The 22,145-nt window shown below is 51.5% G+C and overlaps 1 protein-coding gene and 1 long non-coding RNA gene across 8 annotated transcripts in view; one reads left to right on the top strand and one right to left on the bottom strand.

Annotated features, from left to right (window-relative positions):
- The window catches only part of RNF220 (ring finger protein 220), a 335,721-nt gene that overhangs the window by 47,515 nt on the left and 266,061 nt on the right, over positions 1 to 22,145 (bottom strand). For 4 of the 5 annotated variants that reach the window (XM_077277404.1, XM_077277403.1, XM_077277405.1 and 1 more), the window contains one exon: positions 11,470 to 11,512. In XM_077277404.1, coding sequence (XP_077133519.1) covers positions 11,470 to 11,512 — 43 coding nt within the window. Of the gene's footprint in view, positions 1 to 11,469; positions 11,513 to 13,076; positions 13,387 to 22,145 lie in introns of those variants that run through there. The other variant, XM_077277406.1, reaches the window with a different exon arrangement.
- Positions 13,297 to 22,145, top strand: part of LOC143788055 (uncharacterized) — a 71,458-nt gene continuing 62,609 nt past the window's right edge. For 2 of the 3 annotated variants that reach the window (XR_013218544.1, XR_013218542.1), the window contains exons 1-2: positions 13,364 to 13,432; positions 21,233 to 21,366. This is a non-coding gene — a long non-coding RNA (uncharacterized LOC143788055). Of the gene's footprint in view, positions 13,433 to 21,232; positions 21,367 to 22,145 lie in introns of all 3 variants that reach the window. The other variant, XR_013218543.1, reaches the window with a different exon arrangement.

The following is a 22,145-nucleotide window of genomic DNA, read 5'->3' as shown; positions in this document are numbered from 1 at the left end:
CCAGGTTTTGGCTTACCAATACTGATTTGAAATACTGAGCAAATACTGAGAGTGTGACGGCAGCCTGCACAACAGATCTATACTCAGCAAGTTAGGTGTCAGAAATAATGAATTCAGGATGCCAATGGCTCATCAATTCATTTTTCCTGACACTTGTCCTGGTGAGTATACAGGTGGCTTGTATGTCCTCTGTCGTCAATTCGTATTTCCCATCAGTATTTGTAATCCGAAACCTTGATTGATTGATAGATGCAGCAGTGGGGTACGTGTTCTTTGAATACTTTCCCTCACATAGTTCCTCTCCAGGTTTTGGCTTCCCAATACCTTGTATAGAGATATGGCTTGTATTGCCTCCATCGTCTCTTCATAGTTTACATCAGTTTTTTAATTCCCAAGGACTGGTCGATGCATGCAGAAGTATAGCATGTTGTTTTATGAAACTTTTATTCCTACTGTTGAACTCCTGGCTTGCAAATTCTGATGTAAAATTCACTACAAATAGTGTTAGTGTGACCTTTCCCTATCTGAATGTGTATCTAACTGTTCAGTTATCTTTTTGTAAATGTTTTGTAATAATTTTTTTTTTTTTTCCGCAGCACTTGGAGCGGTCCTTCATCAGTCAGCCACGGACCCGTCCCAGCCATCCTCCAGCGCTGCAGCAAGTGGGCCTGCCACACAACCTGGAGACCAGGAAGCTGGTCCATCAGGTGTTCCCCTTCCCCAGTCCTCTGCCTCTAGCCAATTTTTTATGGGCTCCTCCCGGCAGCGGCAGAGGGCCGCGGACAGGTCACTCATGCCCGAGTTTTTACACTTGAGCTCGGTCTTCCATGAGGGACTCAAGGCGATGGGTGACCGACTGGATACTGCCATTAGTCATATGAGCACACGTATCCAGGAGGTAACCACAGCCCTTGCCCAAGTGAAAGCCGACCTCCAGAGGCCAGCACATCATTTTTTTAATCAGATAGAACAGGGCATGTCGGAACACCTTAAGGTACCGTCACACTAGGCGATATCGCCAGCGATCCGTGACGTTGCAGCGACCTCGCTAGCGATATCGCTGTATTTGACACGCAGCAGCGATCAGAATCCCGCTGTGAAATTGCTGGTCGCTGCTAGAAGGTCTGCACTTTATTTGGTCGCTAGGTCGCCGTGTATCGCCGTGTTTGACAGCAAAAGCAAGGATACCAGCGATATTTTACACTGGTAACCAGGGTAAACATCGGGTTACTAAGCGCAGGGCCGCGCTTAGTAACCCGATGTTTACCCTGGTTACCAGCGTAAAAGTTAAAAAAACAAACAGTACATACTCACCAGCGCGTCCCCCAGCGTCTGCTTCCTGACACTGACTGAGCGCCGGCCCTAAATTGAAAGTGAAAGCACAGCGGTGACGTCACCGCTGTGCTGTTAGGGCCGGAGCTCAGTCAGTGTCAGGAAGCAGACGCTGGGGGACGCGCAGGTGAGCATGTAATGTTTGTTTTTTTAACTTTTACGCTGGTAACCAGGGTAAACATCGGGTTACTAAGCGCGGCCCTGCGCTTAGCAACCCGATGCTTACCCTGGTTACCCGGGGACCTCGGCATCGTTGGTCGCTGGAGAGCGGTCTGTGTGACAGCTCTCCAGCGACCAAACAGCGACGCTGCAGCGATCGGCATCGCTGTCGCTATCGCTGCAGCGTCGCTTAATGTGACGGTACCTTTAGTCCTGAGCTCCAGATTACTGTTATGCAGGCCTGCAATGCTGCTTACGTGCAGGCTATGCAGCAGAGTCGGTATTTTCAGCAGACAGTGGGGGCATTTCCAACAGTGCCCACACTGTCACGCTTTACATCAATGCCGACATCTGCTGCATACCACTGCACGGCCACCTCCATTCCAAACACTGCCGGACCGTATTACAGCACCACCACCATGCCCAGTGCAGTGGGTCAGCCCACTGCCACCACCATGACAACTGCTGCTGCTCCTGCTTGGGCCTCCTCCACTGCCACCAGCATGCTGCCGCCGCAGGACCCTGCCCTGGCGTTCCCTGGCACCACCACCAGACTGCCGTTGCCGGACCCTGCCCTGGCGTTCCCCGCCACCACTACAAGACTGCCATTGCCGGACCCTGCCCTGGCGTTCCCCGCCACCACTACAAGACTGCCATTGCCGGACCCTGCCCTGGCGTTCCCCGCCACCACTACAAGACTGCCATTGCCGGACCCTGCCCTGGCGTTCCCCGCCACCACTACAAGACTGCCATTGCCGGACCCTGCCCTGGCGTTTCCTGCCACCACGACAACGAGCCCGCGCAAAACAAGTAAGGGGAAAGGCAAAAAAAAACAAAAAACCATAGCTATCCCTCCCCCCTCACCTCCCAATGTGTCTGTAATGTCTGGTTTGTCTCACCCTTCCAGTGTGTCTCAGCCCTCTCATGTGTCTAGCCCTATCCCGGAATTTCCTGACTCCAGCAGCTTCATAGCGCCTTCTCCTGCCACCCCTATGTCGGCTACAGTAAGCCAGACCTCACAACTCAACACCCCACAATATCGGCACTCAACCCCAAGCAGGCGCAGTTAATTTTTTTGTTTTTGTGTTTAATAAACCTGTGTTTTGCCCCAATGAGGTTTGGTTAATTGTGTATTTCGCCGCCGTCACCACACACCGTGCGCCAATAACAAATAATGCGTCAAACACTTTTTTGGGGGCCACCTCCAACCTACAGTACTTAATTAACAGAACACTGAAGCTTGGTGTGTGTTTGCTTAAGAGATATGAGGTTGCCCCCCAAAAAAACACTTGTATTTTCTCCAAAAACAGTTCTTTCTGTTTACTCCGTGACTTTTGGTAGCACATAGAAGACAAAATGGTGGTAATACACAGCACAAGTGTACTCAACAGGTCGTGTCTTATCAGAAACATTATTTATGACCCCTGACCTGCTGATTTTAGAAATGCATTATATTACCTCCATTTTATCTTATGGGTACATTACATATATTTCACACAAAGTGAAGGGTCAATGTACGTCATACATGGCATATCTATACTCACCCGGACAAGTGTCAGGAAAAATGAATTCAAGAGCAATTAGCACCATAATTTCATTATTTCAGACACCTGACTTGATTACTATAGATCTGTGGTATAGGCTGCCGTCACACTCTCAGTATTCGCTCTGTATTTTACAGCACTATTTGTAAGCCTAAACCTGGAGTGGAGCTGTGTGAGGAAAAGTTCAATAAACACATATGCACCACTAAAAGAATTTAACTACCGCTCCTGGTTTAGGCTTACAAATAATGCTGTTAAGTACTGGACAACTACTGCGACAATAACATACATCGTCTATACAGTCTGCGGCAAATAGCTAATGGTGAAACAAGACAGCACTCAATGACGTCAAGAACCTAAGCCCAAAAACCCAAAGTGGTTTGTTAAGGAAATAGATAGGAGACATGGTGAAGAAAGAAAATCACAAATATTTTATTAGAAAAAACATTAACATTCCAAACATAAATTTGCAGACCCGAAACCAGCAGTACATTTTACACCATATTGTCCTGCCATGGCACACGTCCAATGTCAGAATCAAAAAAGGCAGCAAATTGGTCCCGCATGTGGCCTACTTCAACTGTTGACCGCAGCGGGTGATGACGGTAATCAGGCAAAGGGTTTGCAACAGGTTCATCAAGTTCTATGGTGGGTCGCTCCTTAGCCAGAATGAAATTGTGGAGAACCACACAGGCTTTAACCACCTCATCCACTGTCTCCATTTTTAGATTTATTGCAGTTGATAGAATGCGCCATTTGGACACCATAATCCCAAAGGCACACTCTACTGTTCTGCGTGCCCTGGTTAGTCTGTAGTTATAGATCCGTTTTGTGCGGTTCAAGTCCCGACTTGAATAGGGCTTCAGGAGATTTTCACTCATCTGAAAGGCCTCATCCCCAACCATTACAAATGGCAGCGGTGGGCCTTGAGTGTAGGGGAGTGGTCGTGGCTGTGGGAAATTAAAATTTTTGCCATAAACACGTCGGCCCATATCAGAGGTTTTAAAAGTCTGTGAATCATTGCCACGGCCAAAAGCACCAATGTCCACAGCAATGAAGCGACAGTCCGCATCGGCTATTGCCATAAGAACTACTGAAAAATATTTTTTGTAGTTGAAGAACTGTGATCCCGTTCTGGCTGGTTTGGTAATCCGGATGTGCTTCCCATCCACCGCACCCAAACAGTTGGGAAAATCACAAACAGTCCAAAATTTGTCAGCAATTTCTTTCCACATGTCCTCCGTGGGTATGGGTATACATTCCTCACGGAGAATGGTCCATAAAGCCCGACAGGTTTCAAAAACAATTCCGGACAGCGTGGAAATCCCAAGGCGGTACTGGAAATGAAGGGATGACAAGCTCTCTCCAGTTGCAAGAAATCTGTAGTAAGAATAAATAATTTACAAAATAGGCAAAAAAACATCAGACCTGCAAATAATTTTGGGTAGCTTTTGTTTAGAATTATTACGTACCTTAAGGTAACCAGGAGACGTTCCTCTGGTGGAATGGCTCTACGGAGCTGGGTGTCCTGTCTCCGGATGGCTCCTTGGACACGATCAAGCAAATCCCGGAAAGAGTCTTGTGACATCCTGGTATATTCCGGGAATTTTTCTGGGTTCTCATTGAGCTCGCCATACAGGGTGTGATATGTACCACGGCTCTCACGCAGTTCTACAATGGGGTGTTGCCAAAACCGCCTACGCCGTGTCCTTCTCTGTCTTTCCCGGTTTCGGTGTTGCTCCCAAGCAAACGCACATGCCAGAAAAATCTTGATGCTCAGATCCAGTTTGAAGTAATAGCTATCCATGTGAAGATCCATCTTGTCACAGGACATAGGAGCAAAATCTGAAGATTTCAGCTGTCCTAGGGTCTATATATAGATTTCACATAATACACGCCCTCTGTAGTCCCATTGGCTGGTTCTTGCATCTAGATTTTTTCTCTGGTAAATTTTTGCGACATGCGCACAAAAAACGCAAACGCATGGAAAACGCATGCAAAAGCATGTAAACGCAGCGTTTTAATGACGCATGCAGTAACCATAAGCGTTTTAAAAAAGGTGCGTTTACACGCGTTTTCATGCGTTTTTCGTGTCCTTGCGTTTGCGGATTAAACGCTGCAGATTAAAACGCTAATGTGAAAGTAGCCTAAGGGTACCGTCACACAGTACCATTTTAATCGCTACGACGGCACGATCCGTGACGTCGCAGCGATCGTATGATTATCGCTCCAGCGTCGTAGACTGCGGTCACACGTTGCAATCACGGCGCTGGAGCGATGCCGAAGTCCCCGGTAACCAGGGTAAACATCGGGTAACTAAGCGCAGGGCCGCGCTTAGTAACCCGATGTTTACCCTGGTTACCAGCGTAAATGTAAAAAAAACAAACAGTACATACTCACATTCCGGTGTCTGTCCCCCGGCGTTCTGCTTCTCTCCACTGTGTAAGCGCCATAGCCGGAAAGCACAGCGGTGACGTCAGACGTCACCGCTGTGCTCGCTTTCCGGCCGGCGCTCACACAGTGCAGAGAAGCTGAGACGCCGGAGGACAGACACCGGAATGTGAGTATGTACTGTTTGTTTTTTTTACATTTACGCTGGTAACCACGGTAAACATCGGGTTACTAAGCGCGGCCCTGCGCTTAGTTACCCGATGTTTACCCTGGTTACAAGCGAACACATCGCTGGATCGCTGTCACACACAACGATCCAGCGATGTCAGCGGGTGATCAAGCGACGAAAGAAAGTTCCATACGATCTGCTACGACGTACGATTCTCAGCAGGATCCCTGATCGCTGCTGCGTGTCAGACACTGCGATATCGTAACGATATCGCTAGAACGTCACGAATCGTACCGTCGTAGCGATCAAAATGGTACTGTGTGACAGTACCTTTAGTCTTTAAAGTGACCTTTTTATCATCAATTTGTCCCTTCCAGTGGGTGAAATGTGATCTTGTCCACAATCTCTTATAACAATATATTATATATAATATGTCAGTATGTCCGGCTGTTATGGGGTTTGACACCTGAGTTATAGCTGAATTTTGGTTACTTTTAAAATGTCTCATTTTCTTGGGTACACAAAGGACGGTGATGGACCAGAAGGTGCAGAAAAGTCACTTCAACTCCTTCATTATCATCTGAAGAGTCCACCAGTGCGGATCACATCCACAGGTCACATAACCAGTTCTGTCATCCATTGCTGATCTCGCGCCGCCCTCAATCACGTCATGGACTTCACTGTCGTTGCTGAATGAGAAAACCCTTGTTTTATTCCAGTTTCACTACTTGGCATGACTGTTTCACCGCCGAGTCCCTGCGATGAGTTCTGCTCGCTGTAACAAATGTTAGAACTCTCCTCTTCTTCGCAGTCCTGGTTTGTACACCACATGAAGTGGATGGTAGGGATATTTATTATTGTTATAGCGCCATTTATTCCATGACGCTTTACATGTGAGGAGGGGTATACATAATAAAAACAAGTACAATAATCTTGAACAATACAAGTCACAACTGTTTGTCTCACTCCAGTTGAGAAGTTGCATGGGTGATGAGATTTGGTGTGAATACGGCCTCTGGAGGTTAGCCCGAGCTGCAAGATGTTTCACGGGGCCTCCTAAGCCAACACCTACACTTGTGCTTAGAGCTGTGGCACAAAAAGAACCATTTAGCTTCCACTCCAAAATCTTTCTTCTGATGCCAGACATTTATAAATCTTCTGGTTTAATGCTGTGCAGAAGAGCCGTCCTCAGCCATCCGCGTCCCTCCTTCAGTCACAAACTCTGCGATTTGGTGTGCGGCATATTCACATACCGACAGTGCACCACGACCACCAGCCAGGACACAATCCTTAGGCCGCAGTGTTCTGGAGCGCTGTACATACCGACAGTGCACCACGACCACCAGCCAGGACACAATCCTTAGGTCGCAGTGTTCTGGGGTGCTGTACATACCGAGAGTGCACCACGACCACCAGCCAGGACACAATCCTTAGGCCACAGTGTTCTGGAGCGCTGTACATACCGAGAGTGCACCACGACCACCAGCCAGGACACAATCCTTAGGCCACAGTGTTCTGGAGCGCTGTACATACCGAGAGTGCACCACGACCACCAGCCAGGACACAATCCTTAGGTCGCAGTGTTCTGGGGTGCTGTACATACCGACAGTGCACCACGACCACCAGCCAGGACACAATCCTTAGGCCGCAGTGTTCTGGGGTGCTGTACATACCGAGAGTGCACCACGACCACCAGCCAGGACACAATCCTTAGGCCACAGTGTTCTGGAGTGCTGTACATACCGAGAGTGCACCACAACCACCAGCCAGGACACAATCCTTAGGCCGCAGTATTCTGGAGTGCTGTACATACCGAGAGTGCACCACGACCACCAGCCAGGACACAATCCTTAGGCCACAGTGTTCTGGAGTGCTGTACATACCGAGAGTGCACCACGACCACCAGCCAGGACACAATCCTTAGGCCACAGTGTTCTGGGGTGCTGTACATACCGAGAGTGCACCACGACCACCAGCCAGGACACAATCCTTAGGCCACAGTGTTCTGGAGTGCTGTACATACCGAGAGTGCACCACGACCACCAGCCAGGACACAATCCTTAGGCCGCAGTATTCTGGAGTGCTGTACATACCGAGAGTGCACCACGACCACCAGCCAGGACACAATCCTTAGGCCGCAGTATTCTGGAGTGCTGTACATACCGAGAGTGCACCACGACCACCAGCCAGGACACAATCCTTAGGCCACAGTGTTCTGGAGTGCTGTACATACCGAGAGTGCACCACGACCACCAGCCAGGACACAATCCTTAGGCCGCAGTATTCTGGAGTGCTGTACATACCGAGAGTGCACCACGACCACCAGCCAGGACACAATCCTTAGGCCGCAGTGTTCTGGGGTGCTGTACATACCGAGAGTGCACCACGACCACCAGCCAGGACACAATCCTTAGGCCGCAGTGTTCTGGAGTGCTGTACATACCGAGAGTGTACCACGACCACCAGCCAGGACACAATCCTTAGGCCGCAGTGTTCTGGGGTGCTGTACATACCGAGAGTGCACCACAACCACCAGCCAGGACACAATCCTTAGGCCGCAGTATTCTGGAGTGCTGTACATACCGAGAGTGCACCACGACCACCAGCCAGGACACAATTTTTAGGTGGCAGGGCAGCACAGCTTAAAAATCCTTTTTTGACAGAAGCTTTTTTTTTTTTTTTTTTTTAAATTCCTAGGTCTCTTTCAAATTGGCAAGAAGCAGCCTCTTGCGGACAGGCGTTTTCTTACTGTTCACTTTCATAGACACACTGTCTTTCTTGCCGGATATAATTCAGATCACGTCGTCGCCACTGTACAATCCTTTCACTGCATCCACTATAGATTAATCTAATGATTTAATGCCTGGTTTATGATCAGGACAAGTCATGAAACTTTAACATTTTATTTGAAAAATATACACCCTGCACTATTAGATCACAGGCTGAAAAGACCTGAATTCAAGATTTTCAAATTGAAGCTGTTCATACAGTTACTTTTTGAAGAAAGATCCCTTTGAGATCCCAACTTGAATTTTGGTACAGATGTGGCTATGAGCATAGAAGGTACATGTGAATTTTTTATTAAAATTTTATATCATTGACTTTTTGGAAATGCTTCTCAAAATTTCGTGTTTGTATCTGAAAGGGTAAATTGAGGGCAGTGGAGTCGGTAAGCCAAACCACCGACTCCTCACTTTCCCTGACGCCACAGCCCCGGTCACTACTGAGCATGTGCAGAAAGTGTTGCACAGATTCATCTCCACTAAAAGTCGAGATCCTCAGATCAGGAACAGAGCAGACATTTATAGGACATTTCAGAAGTTTCCAAAATGATTATGGAAACATTTACAGCAGATCCTGCACTGAACTACTGCACCCAATGGGTTTTATATTTTAGGAGTCGCTCAATTTTATAACGACACAGACTCCGTCCACCAAAATGGACACTGAATCCACAGCCCTTGGTAAAATATTAAGATACTCGTGACATATCGGGTGGAAGCCTGTACAGTTCTGAGTGGAATGGCTTTTTCCCGTTTCTCTATCTTGGTTCTGGCCTGAGTTATGAGGAGAAACATGAAGGCATGCAACACAGAAATTTGCACTTTTTCAAAACTTTGGAAATTAAATTTTAAGAAAACTAAAAGTACACAGAAAAACTTTTCTTAACATTTCGCATTCTCTGACACACTATTACCAGGGAGCATAGTCTCAAAAGACTTAAAAAACAGAGGAAAATTGCATTGTTTCACTTGAAATGGAATAGCCTGAAGGAGATGAAGGAGATGTTGCTGATCTGCAGATGATGGAAACACAATTATCACATCCTCCTGATTCTCCAGTCCGGAATCTGAGCCTCGTGCAGAAATCCCGGCACCTCCGGCCTTGGCTGCTGTCACTGAGGAAGGTTCTGCCCCCAAGTACACAAATCATCAGGATCTGCTGCCAGCAGCTCCTGTGTAATCACCGACTGGTGACGTCCCAAATGGAGTCATGTCCGGAGACACTGCAGCCATGAGAGCAGGTTTGGGCCACGCTGACGCCCACAGCAGTGCCAGGAACATGTGATCTGGGAATGTCGTTTGGGATATACATAGTAACATAGTTATTAAGGTTGAAGGAAGACTTTAAGTCCATCTAGTTCAACCCATAGCCTAACATGCCCTAACATGTTGATCCAGGGGAAGGCAAAAAAAACCCATGTGGTAAGAGTAAGCTCCACCATGGGGAAAAAAATTCCTTCCCGACCCCACATACGTCAATCAGACTAGTTCCCTGGATCAACGCCCTATCAAAGAATCTAATATATATACCCTGTAACATTATACTTTTCCAGGAAGGCATCCAGTCCCCTCTTAAATTTAAGTAATGACTCACTCATTACAACATCATACGGCAGAGAGTTCCATACGGCTCCTAGACACTTTAGAAAAATGGCCGCACCACTGGTTCCACCACAAGATTAATATGTCGAGCTGTTAGTGAACTGGAATGAAGACTGGAGGGGTCTACCAGACATTATATCCACCCCCACCCCGGGAGTAGGACTGGTGTGATGTTTCCTTGTGACTCAGTGATCCGTTTTGTCTTGCAAGTAAAATCGGACATCACACAGAGAGACTAAAGCCGGCGTCACACTGGCGTATTGCATCCAATGTGATATGCTAATGACACTCGGCTCCTGCTCGCAGCAGAGCAGGAGCCGAGTGTCATGCGTCTGTGCTCCGATTCTCTCGCACAGGGAGGATCGGAGCACAGCTGGGGAGGAGGCGGAGAAATTAATTTCTCCATTTCCTCCATTGCTAGGGTCCGCTTATAACGCACATCACTCGGATGATATCCAAGTGATGTGCGCTGTCTCACTCGCACCCATAGGCTTATATGGTTGCGAGTGAGCCGAGAGTTTTCCTCGGTCCGAGACAATAGCAGCATGCTGCGATTGTCTCAGACCGAGGAAAACAGCCGACAAAAAGTCGGCTGGTGGGAGCTGCCCCATAGCTGAACACTGGTCTGAGTGCAATGCGATTTTTTATCGCATTGCACTCGGCCGTTTAAAACGCCAGTGTGACCCCAGCCTAAGGCGTCACACAAACCATCATGAGGCGTGGGCACCACGTTGGGCTGTAAGCCGGACGCCTGGATACAGAAGTCCACTGGCCTCACATCACAGCTATCAGACCATCATGGTGCAGAGCAAGACATCAATGGAGTCTGGAATAGAGGTCTGTCTTCCATATTGATCTGTCTGGCCCTGGTCTTTGATGCAACAACAGCCAGAGAATGGTCTGGAGATCACAGGAGCTAAGTCATAAGTCACTGGTCCGACTCCCAGGATAATGGGGTGTGCGAGCATGTGGTGGTATGATGGCCAGTAGCTGGACCCCTCTAGTCTTCTTTCCAGGTCACTAACAGTTTAGTGGTACATTGATTTGTTGGTGGAATCAGCGGTGCGACCATTTTCCCCAAAGTGTCCCCATAACATCCCCAGGCAACATGTTCCTCCCACAACGGTGAGCCGACTGAGTGCCCTGAACCTGATCCCACGGCTGCAGCATCCCCGGACTTGTCTCCATCAGGCACATTGGGGACATCATTGGTCGGTGATCACACAGGAGCTGTCGGCAGCGTCTCCATCGAGTCCATGGGGGACGTCACTGGTCAGGGATTACACAGGAGCTGCCGGCAGCGGATCCTGATGATTTGTACACTCCGCTGCAGAACCTTCCTCTGACGACCATTACTAACCTCAGTGACTGCAGCCGAGGCCAGAGGTGCCGAGGCCGGAGGTGCTGAGGCCGGAGGTGCCGGGACTTCTGCACACACACTATGTACATGCAGGCGGTCGCAGTGCTGTTCAGACATCGCGCCACTCACCGTTCAGCCGAGTCTGCCTGTTGGCTCGCACTCTCAGGAAAGTCTGTGGAGACACAAGACACACGCGTCAAAGACCGCAGGACAAGTGGAGTGGTGCAAGGCTGGGGGTCCTGATGTCGGGGCGGGCATGGGGGTCCTGATGTCGGGGCGGGCGCGGGGGTCCTGATGTCGGGGCGGGCGCGGGGGTCCTGATGTCGGGGCGGGCGCGGGGGTCCTGATGTCGGGGCCGGCGCGGGGGTCCTGATGTCGGGGCCGGCGCGGGGGTCCTGATGTCGGGGCCGGCGCGGGGGTCCTGATGTCGGGGCCGGCGCGGGGGTCCTGATGTCGGGGCCGGCGCGGGGGTCCTGATGTCGGGGCCGGCGCGGGGGTCCTGATGTCGGGGCCGGCGCGGGGGTCCTGATGTCGGGGCCGGCGCGGGGGTCCTGATGTCGGGGCCGGCGCGGGGGTCCTGATGTCGGGGCCGGCGCGGGGGTCCTGATGTCGGGGCCGGCGCGGGGGTCCTGATGTCGGGGCCGGCGCGGGGGTCCTGATGTCGGGGCCGGCGCGGGGGTCCTGATGTCGGGGCCGGCGCGGGGGTCCTGATGTCGGGGCAGGCGTGGGGGTCCTGATGTCGGGGCAGGCGTGGGGGTCCTGATGTCGGGGCGGGCGCGGGGGTCCTGATGTCGGGGCAGGTGTGGGGGTCCTGATGTCGGGGCCGGCGCGGGGGTCCTGATGTCGGGGCAGGTGTGGGGGTCCTGATGTCGGGGCAGGCGTGGGGGTCCTGATGTCGGGGCAGGCGTGGAGGTCCTGATGTCGGGGCAGGCGTGGAGGTCCTGATGTTGGGGCCGGCGCGGGGGTCCTGATGTCGGGGCAGGTGTGGGGGTCCTGATGTCGGGGCAGGTGTGGGGGTCCTGATGTCGGGGCAGGCGCGGGGGTCCTGATGTCGGGGCAGGCGCGGGGGTCCTGATGTCGGGGCAGGCGCGGGGGTCCTGATGTCGGGGCAGGCGTGGGGGTCCTGATGTCGGGGCAGGCGTGGGGGTCCTGATGTCGGGGCAGGCGTGGGGGTCCTGATGTCGGGGCAGGCGTGGGGGTCCTGATGTCGGGGCAGGCGTGGGGGTCCTGATGTCGGGGCAGGCGTGGGGGTCCTGATGTCGGGGCAGGTGTGGGGGTCCTGATGTCGGGGAAGGTGTGGGGGTCCTGATGTCGGGGCAGGTGTGGGGGTCCTGATGTCGGGGCAGGTGTGGGGGTCCTGATGTCGGGGCAGGCGTGGGGGTCCTGATGTCGGGGCAGGTGTGGGGGTCCTGATGTCGGGGAAGGTGTGGGGGTCCTGATGTCGGGGCAGGTGTGGGGGTCCTGATGTCGGGGCAGGTGTCGGGGGTCCTGATGTCGGGGCAGGTGTGGGGGTCCTGATGTCGGGGCAGGTGTCGGGGGTCCTGATGTCGGGGCAGGTGTGGGGGTCCTGATGTCGGGGCAGGTGTCGGGGGTCCACTGAGGTCGGGGTTACTGATGTTGGGGCCGGAGGCTGATTTGGGGTCCGGTGGGGGGGATTACTGATGCCGGAGCCGGGGGCTGATGTCGGGGGCTAATGGCCGCAGATCCTCCCTCCCCTCAGATGTAAACAAACATACTTCCTTTCTGCGGCCGCCGCTGCGCTCGCTCTGCATGGCAATTAGGGGGCGGTCGCCTTAAATCTCGGCCTCCGGAGAGCCGCTGCAGCCTGTCATGCCCGGTGTGGACGGGGTGCTCTGCCGCTGCCCGGGCCCGGTGCCGATGGCGGTAGATTCTAACGGCTCTTCACTGCCTGAATGATCTCGAGACGGGCGCCATCTTGGAATGGTCATGTGACAGGCGCGCATGGCACGTAGTCACGCTGACGTGCCGCCGCTCACTGCTGTCACCATGACAACCCAGAGGCGGGAAAACCGAGACTCCTGTCACGAACCGCACAGAGTCCGGACAGCGGAGACTAGAAGCAGCGGCTGAGGTAGAGGAGGCGCGGGCCCCTGCCGGGATGCCCCGGAGACCCCATGATAGAAGGGAGACAAACACACGAGTGTATATATATATATAGCGGAGGAGACCTGTGTGACACTGCTGTATCTAATCTATCCCGTGTGACACTGCTGTACCTAATCCATCCCGTGTGACACTGCTGTATCTAATCTATCCCGTGTGACACTGCTGTATCTAATCTATCCCGTGTGACACTGCTGTACCCAATCCATCCCGTGTGACACTGTGCTGTACCCAACCATCCCGTGTGATACTGCTGTACCGAATCCATCCCGTGTGACACTGCTGTACCTAATCCATCCCGTGTGACACTGCTGTACCCAATCCATCCCGTGTGACACTGCTGTACCCAATCCATCCCGTGTGACACTGCTGTACCCAATCCATCCCGTGTGACACTGCTGTACCTAATCCATCCCGTGTGACACTGCTGTACCCAATCCATCCCGTGTGACACTGCTGTACCTAATCCATCCCGTGTGACACTGCTGTACCTAATCCATCCCGTGTGATACCGCTGTATCTAATCCATCCCGTGTGACACTGCTGTACCCAATCCATCCCGTGTGACACTGCTGTACCTAATCCATCCCGTGTGACACTGCTGTACCCAATCCATCCCGTGTGACACTGCTGTACCTAATCCATCCCGTGTGACACTGCTGTACCTAATCCATCCCGTGTGATACCGCTGTATCTAATCCATCCCGTGTGACACTGCTGTACCCAATCCATCCCGTGTGACACTGCTGTACCTAATCCATCCCGTGTGACACTGCTGTACCTAATCCATCCCGTGTGACACTGCTGTATCTAATCCATCCCGTGTGACACTGCTGTATCTAATCCTATCCTGTGTGACACTGCTGTACCTAATCCATCCCGTGTGACACTGCTGTATCTAATCTATCCCGTGTGACACTGCTGTATCTAATCTATCCCGTGTGATACTGCTGTACCCAATCCATCCCGTGTGACACTGCTGTATCTAATCTATCCCGTGTGATACTGCTGTACCCAATCCATCCCGTGTGACACTGTGCTGTACCCAACCATCCCGTGTGATACTGCTGTACCCAATCCATCCCGTGTGACACTGCTGTACCTAATCCATCCCGTGTGACACTGCTGTACCTAATCCATCCCGTGTGACACTGCTGTACCTAATCCATCCCGTGTGACACTGCTGTATCTAATCTATCCTGTGTGATACTGTGCTGTACCTAATCTATCCCGTGTGACACTGCTGTATCTAATCTATCCCGTGTGACACTGCTGTATCTAATCCATCCCGTGTGACACTGATGTATCTAATCCATCCCGTGTGACACTGCTGTACCTAATCCATCCTGTGATACTGCTGTACCTAATCCATCCTGTGTGACACTGCTGAACCCGATCCATCCCGTGTGACACTGCTGTACCCGATCCATCCCGTGTGACACTGCTGTACCCGATCCATCCCGTGTGACACTGCTGTACCTAATCCATCCTGTGTGACACTGCTGTATCTAATCCATCCTGTGTGACACTGCTGTACCTAATCCATCCCGTGTGACACTGCTGTACCTAATTCATCCCGTGTGATACCGCTGTATCTAATCCATCCCGTGTGACACTGCTGTATCTAATCCATCCCGTGTGACACTGCTGTACCTAATCCATCCCGTGTGACACTGCTGTACCTAATCCATCCCGTGCGACACTGCTGTACCCAATCCATCCCGTGCGACACTGCTGTACCTAATTCATCCCGTGTGATACCGCTGTATCTAATCCATCCCGTGTGACACTGCTGTATCTAATCCATCCCGTGTGACACTGTTGTATCTAATCCATCCCGTGTGATACTGCTGTATCTCATCCATCCCGTGTGACACTGTGCTGTACCCAACCATCCCGTGTGACACTGCTGTACCTAACCCATCCCGTGTGATACTGCTGTATCTAATCCATCCCGTGTGACACTGCTGTACCTAATCCATCCCGTGTGACACTGCTGTACCTAATCCATCCCGTGTGACACTGCTGTATCTAATCCATCCTGTGATACTGCTGTACCTAATCCATCCTGTGTGACACTGCTGAACCCGATCCATCCCGTGTGACACTGCTGTACCCGATCCATCCCGTGTGACACTGCTGTACCCGATCCATCCCGTGTGACACTGCTGTACCTAATCCATCCCGTGTGACACTGCTGTATCTAATCCATCCTGTGTGACACTGCTGTACCTAATTCATCCCGTGTGACACTGCTGTACCTAATCCATCCCGTGTGACACTGCTGTACCTAATCCATCCCGTGTGACACTGCTGTACCTAATTCATCCCGTGTGATACCGCTGTATCTAATCCATCCCGTGTGACACTGCTGTATCTAATCCATCCCGTGTGACACTGCTGTACCTAATCCATCCCGTGTGACACTGCTGTACCTAATTCATCCCGTGTGATACCGCTGTATCTAATCCATCCCGTGTGACACTGCTGTATCTAATCCATCCCGTGTGACACTGTTGTATCTAATCCATCCCGTGTGATACTGCTGTATCTCATCCATCCCGTGTGACACTGTGCTGTACCCAACCATCCCGTGTGACACTGCTGTACCTAACCCATCCCGTGTGATACTGCTGTATCTAATCCATCCCGTGTGACACTGCTGTACCTAATCCATCCCGTGTGACACTGCTGTACCTAATCCATCCCGTGTGACACTGCTGTATCTAATCCATCCTGTGTGACACTACGGTACCTAATCCAACCCGCATGAACTGCTGTACGTAATCCATCCCGTGTAACACTGTGCCATCTGTAATACATACTATCTGCTGTATCTAATGCTATATTGTGAGATACGTTTTGCTGTTTTTAATCCTGTCCCTATATGATACTGTCTGCAGAGCAGTGTATCTAATTCTTTGATTTGTGATTCAACCACTTAGCAGATAGTATCTAAGCCAGAACTACACACATGTCAGGGCTGTAGCCGGAGTCGGTGTCAGGCTCTCATTATTTGCCCCTGGGTTCTCCATTCTCTTGGTGCTTTGCCCCTTTGTTTTGTGTTCCTGAGTCTCTTAATTTTTTCATGGCCCCATTTTGTGGCCCTTTATGTCCCTAGATCGGCCGATTTCCTGGCGCTTTATCTCCCTGGGTCGGCCGATTTCCTAGCGCTTTATGTCCCTGAGTCCGTCGATTTCCTGGCGCTTTATGTCCCTAGATTGGCTGATTTCCTGGCGCTTTATGTCCCTAGATCGGCCGATTTCCTGGCGCTTTATGTCCCTGGGTCGGCCGATTTCCTAGCGCTTTATGTCCCTAGATCGGCCGATTTCCTAGCACTTTATGTCCCTGAGTCCGTCGATTTCCTGGCGCTTTATGTCCCTAGATCGGCCGATTTCCTGGCTCTTTATGTCCCTGGGTCGGCCGATTTCCTGGCGCTTTATGTCCCTGGGTCAGCCGATTTCCTGGCGCTTTATGTCCCTGGGTCAGCCGATTTCCTGGCGCTTTATCTCCCTGGGTCAGCCGATTTCCTGGCGCTTCATGTCCCTGGGTCAGCCGATTTCCTGGTGTTTTGTGTCCCTGGGTCGGCCGATTTCCTGGCGCTTTATGTCCCTGGGTCAGCCGATTTCCTGGCGCTTTATGACCCTGGGTCAGCCGATTTCCTGGTGCTTTGTGTCCCTGGGTCAGCCGATTTCCTGGCGTTTTGTGTCCCTGGGTCGGCCGATTTTCCTGGGGCTTTATGTCCCTGGGTCAGCCGTTTTCCTGGCGTTTTGTGTCCCTGGGTCGGCCAATTTACTGGTGTTTTGTGCCCTGCGATTGGCTGGTTTCTTGTCTCTTTGCCCCCTGATTGCTGTGTTTTCTGCCCCTGAGACGCCAGATTTCCTGGCTTTTTGTGCCCCTGGGTTTGCCGGTTTCCTGGCATTTTTGTGTCCCAGGGTCAACCAATTGCCTGGTGCTTTGTGTCCTGGAGTCGACTGACCTTGTGATGCTTTATCCCCCTAGGTTGGACGATTTCCTGGTGCTTTATGTCCCTGAGTCGGCTGATTTCCTGGCACTTTGGGTCCCTGGATCGGCCAATTTCCTGGTGCTTTGGGTACCTGGATCGGCCAATTTCCTGGCGCTTTGGGTCCCTGGATCGACCAATTTCCTGGCGCTTTGGGTCCCTGGGTCAGCAAATTTCCTGGTACTTTGGGTCCCTGGGTCGACCAATTTCCTGGCGCTTAGGGTCCCTGGGTTGAGCAATTTCCTGGCGCTTAGGGTCCCTGGGTCGGCCGATTTCCTGGCATTTTAGGCCAACCACAGGGCACATTTCCTGGCGTTTTGTGCCCTGTGCTTGGCCTATTTCCTGGCGTTTTGTGCCCTGTGCTTGGCCTATTTCCTGGCGTTTTGTGCCCTGTGCTTGGCCTATTTCCTGGCGTTTTGTGCCCTGTGGTTCGCCGGTTTCTTGGCGCATTGCCCCCTGATCGCTGTGTTTTGTGCCCCTGAGTTAGCTGATTTCCTGGCGTTTTGTGTCCCTGGGTCGGCCGATTTTCCTGGCGCTTTATGTCCCTGGGTCAGCCGTTTTCCTGGCGTTTTGTGTCCCTGGGTCGGCCGATTTACTGGTGTTTTGTTCCCTGCGATTGGCTGGTTTCTTGTCTCTTTGCCCCCTGATCGCTGTGTTTTGTGCCCCTGAGTTAGCTGATTTCCTGGCGTTTTGTGTCCCTGGGTCGGCCAATTTACTGGTGTTTTGTTCCCTGCGATTGGCTGGTTTCTTGTCTCTTTGCCCCCTGATTGCTGTGTTTTGTGCCCCTGAGTCGCCAGATTTCCTGGCTTTTTGTGCCCCTGGGTTTGCCGGTTTAATGGCATTTTTGTGTCCCAGGGTCAACCAATTGCCTGGTGCTTTGTGTCCTGGAGTCGACTGACCTTGTGGTGCTTTATCTCCCTAGGTTGGATGATTTTCTGGCGCTTTATGTCCCTGAGTCGGCTGATTTCCTGGCACTTTGGGTCCCTGGATCGGCCAATTTCCTGGCGCTTTGGGTCCCTGGGTCAGCAAATTTCCTGGTGCTTTGGGTCCCTGGGTCGACCAATTTCCTGGCGCTTAGGGTCCCTGGGTTGAGCAATTTCCTGGGGCGTAGGGTCCCTGGGTTGGCCAATTTCCTGGCATTTTGTGCCCTGTGGTTCGCTGGTCTCTTGGCGCATTGCCCCCTGATCGCTGTGTTTTGGGCCCCTGAGTTGGCCGATTTCCTGATAGTTTTTGCCCTGGGATGGCAAATTTCCGGGCTTCTTGTGCCCCTGGGTCGGCTGATTTTCTGGCCCTTTATGTCCCTGGGTCAGACAATTTCCTGTTGTTTTGTGCCCCTTGGTTGGCCAATTTCCTGGCACTTTATGTCCCTTGGTTGGCTGATTTCCTGCCGCTTTATGTCCCTGGGTCAGCCGATTTACTGGCATTTTGTGCCCTGCGGTTGGCTGGTTTCTTGACACTTTGCCCCCTGATCACTGTGTTTTGAGCCCCTGGGTCGGCCGATTTCCTGACGCTTTATGTCCCTAGGTCTGCTGGTTTCCTGGCATTTTTGTGTCCCGGGTCAGTCGATTGCTTGGTGCTTTGTGTCCCAGAGTCGGCCAACCTTGTGATGATTTATACCCATAGGTTGGCCGATTTCCTGGCGATTTGTGCCCTGGGATTGGCCGGTTTCTTGACACTTTACCCCCCTGATCTCTGTGTTTGTGCCTCCGAGGCGGCCGGTTTCCTGGCATTTTTGTGTCCCGGGGTCGGCCGGTTTCCTGGAGCCTTGTGTCCCGGGGTTGGCCAGTTTCTTGGCGCTTTGCCTTCAGATGGCTGTGTTTTGTGCCCCTGGGTCGGCCAGGTTCCTGGCATTTTTGTGCTCCTGGGCTGAGCAGTTTCCTGGTGCTTTTTGCCTCTGGGTCCACTGGTTTCCTGGAGCTTTTTGTCCCAGGACCAGCCAGTTTCCTCAAGCTTTTTGTCCGAGGATCAGCCAATTTCCCTGAGCTTTTCGTCCCGGTGTCAGCCAATTTCCTGGAGCTTTTTGCCCCAGGGTCAGCCAGTTTCCCTGAGCTTTTTGTCCCCGGGTCAGCCAGTTTCCTGGAGCTTTTTGTCCGAGGATCAGCCAGTTTCCCTGAGCTTTTCGTCCCGGTGTCAACCAATTTCCTGGAGCTTTTTGTCCCAGGGTCAGCCACTTTCCCTGAGCTTTTTGTCCTGGGTTCAGCCAATTTCCTGGAGCTTTTTGTCCCAGGGTCAGCCAATTTCCTGGAGCTTTTTGTCCCAGGGTCAGCCAGTTTCCTGGAGGTTTTTGTCCCATGGTCAGACAGTTTTCTAGAGCTTTTCATCCCAGGGTCAGCAAGTTTTCGGGTGCTTTTTGTCCTGGGGTTGGTCGGTTTCCTGGAGCTTTTTGTCCCAGGGTCAGCCAGTTCCTTAGAGCTTTTCGTCCCGGAGTCAGCCAGTTTCCTGGTCATTTTTGTCCCAGGGTCAGCCAGTTTCCTGGAGCTTTTTGTCCCAGGGTCAGCCAGTTTCCTGGAGCTTTTTGTCCCAGGGTCAGCCAGTTTCCCGGATCTTTTTGTCCCTGGGTCAGCCAGTTTCCTGGAGGTTTTTGTCCCATGGTCAGACAGTTTTCTAGAGCTTTTCATCCCAGGGTCAGCAAGTTTTCTGGTGCTTTTTGTCCTGGGGTTGGTCGGTTTCCTGGAGCTTTTTGTCCCAGGGTCAGCCAGTTCCTTAGAGCTTTTCATCCCGGAGTCAGCCAGTTTCCTGGTCCTTTTTGTCCCAGGGTCAGCCAGTTTCCTGGAGCTTTTTGTCCCAGGGTCAGCCAGTTTTCCGGATCTTTTTGTCCCTGGGTCAGCCAGTTTCCTGGAGGTTTTTGTCCCACGGTCAGACAGTTTTCTAGAGCTTTTCATCCCAGGGTCAGCAAGTTTTCTGGTGCTTTTTGTCCTCGGGTTGGTCGGTTTCCTGGAGCTTTTTGTCCCAGGGTCAGCCAGTTCCTTAGAGCTTTTCGTCCCGGAGTCAGCCAGTTTCCTGGTCCTTTTTGTCCCAGGGTCAGCCAGTTTCCTAGAGATTTTTGTCCCAGGGTCAGACAGTTTCCTAGAGATTTTTGTCCTAGGGTCAGCCAGTTTCCTGGTGCTTTTTATCCTGGGGTTGGCCAGTTTCCTGGTGCTTTTTGCCCCTGGGTCAGCCGGTTTCCTTTGAGCTTTATGCCCAGGGTTGGCCGATCTTGTGGTGCTCTATGCCCCCAGATTGGCCATTTTCCTGACACTTTGTCGTCTGTTCTCTTTGTCCTGTGCCCCTATTCTGTGATTTTGGTGACCTGAAGCCATCAGACAGGATTATCCTATGGGTGGTACTATTGCCAGTGCACATCCTTTGTGTGTGACGCTGTGCCCACTTTCCCAGGCTGACGGGAAAGCCATGTGGTGTCATCCACCACATGGCGCAAGCATTCTGCAGCGGAGGTAGGGTCGTTAGTACATCCTACCATCCATACATTGTAAGTGACACAGGTCCAGAAAAGAGCCACTAACCCCACAATAAACAATGCAGGATTGTTAAGGGGCACAGTTCATATCAGTACCCAGGACCAAAAAGCTCTAAGATCAGAATGAATGGCTAGATGCTGATTTAGATGCAAATAATCATAGTCGTAATACTACACCCGTTCAAAATTATTCTTGGAATAATTATTCTTATTATTCTTGGTTTCCCATAACCTCATAGACGTTTTTTGTCTTGGGGTCTTTGTATCACTGACATCAATCCCAGAAACCTGTGATAATTTGTTTCCAGGTGTCCAATTAAAGGAAAATTCCTTAAGAAGGAGGACATTCCACAGTATTAAGCAGCCCAGGTTTCAAGCAATATGGGAAAGAAAAAGGATCTCTGCTGCCGAAAAGCGTCACATAGCGCAATGCCTCAACAAGGTATGAAAACATTAGATATTTCACAGAAACTAAAGCGCATTCATCGTACTGTGGAGATTTGTGGATGAAACAGAGAATAGACGGTCTCGTGCAGCTAAAGGCATAATGAGGAAGGTTCTGCCAGATAAATCCATGAGATTAAGAAAGCAGCTGCTAAAATGCTATTACTAAGCAGCAGACAGCTATGTAAAGCTGCTCTGTGTCGGAGCCTGCAGAGGCTGCTGTTGTGCATAAATCTAATATTCAGCAGCCCCTAAACCGCGCTCACAAGCAGAGACAGCTACACTGGCCCAGACATACATGAAGACTGATTGTACACCAGCCATGTTTACTGATGATGCTGTGTAACCTCGGATGGTCCTGATGGATGGAGTACTGGATGTGGTGGATGGCTACCTTGCCCCAACGAGGCTGCAATGTCAGCAAGGAGGTGGCGGAGTTGTATTTTGAGTCGAAATCATGGGGAGAGAGCTGGTAGGGCCCTTTAGGGTCCTTGAAGCTGTGAAAATGACCTCTGCAAAGTATATAGAGTTTATGACTGACCACTTTCTTCCATGGTCTGAAAAGCAGAAACGTGCCTTCAGGAGCAAAATCATCTTCATGCTGACTATGTCCCATCTCATGTTGCAAAGAAACCTCTGAGTCATTGGCTGCTATGGGCATAAAAGGAGAGAAACTCCTGGCGCGGCCACCACCCTCCCCCGACCTCAGTATCCTTAGCAGAAGATCTATGAAGGTGCGAGGCCGACCACATCAGAGCAGCAAAAATTCTCCAAAAA

The sequence above is a fragment of the Ranitomeya variabilis genome, chromosome 8, assembly GCF_051348905.1.
Source record: "Ranitomeya variabilis isolate aRanVar5 chromosome 8, aRanVar5.hap1, whole genome shotgun sequence".
NCBI classification, from domain to species: Eukaryota; Metazoa; Chordata; class Amphibia; order Anura; family Dendrobatidae; genus Ranitomeya; species Ranitomeya variabilis.
Note: the sequence above shows the minus strand (reverse complement) of the source record. Positions and strands in the feature narration are given on the sequence as shown.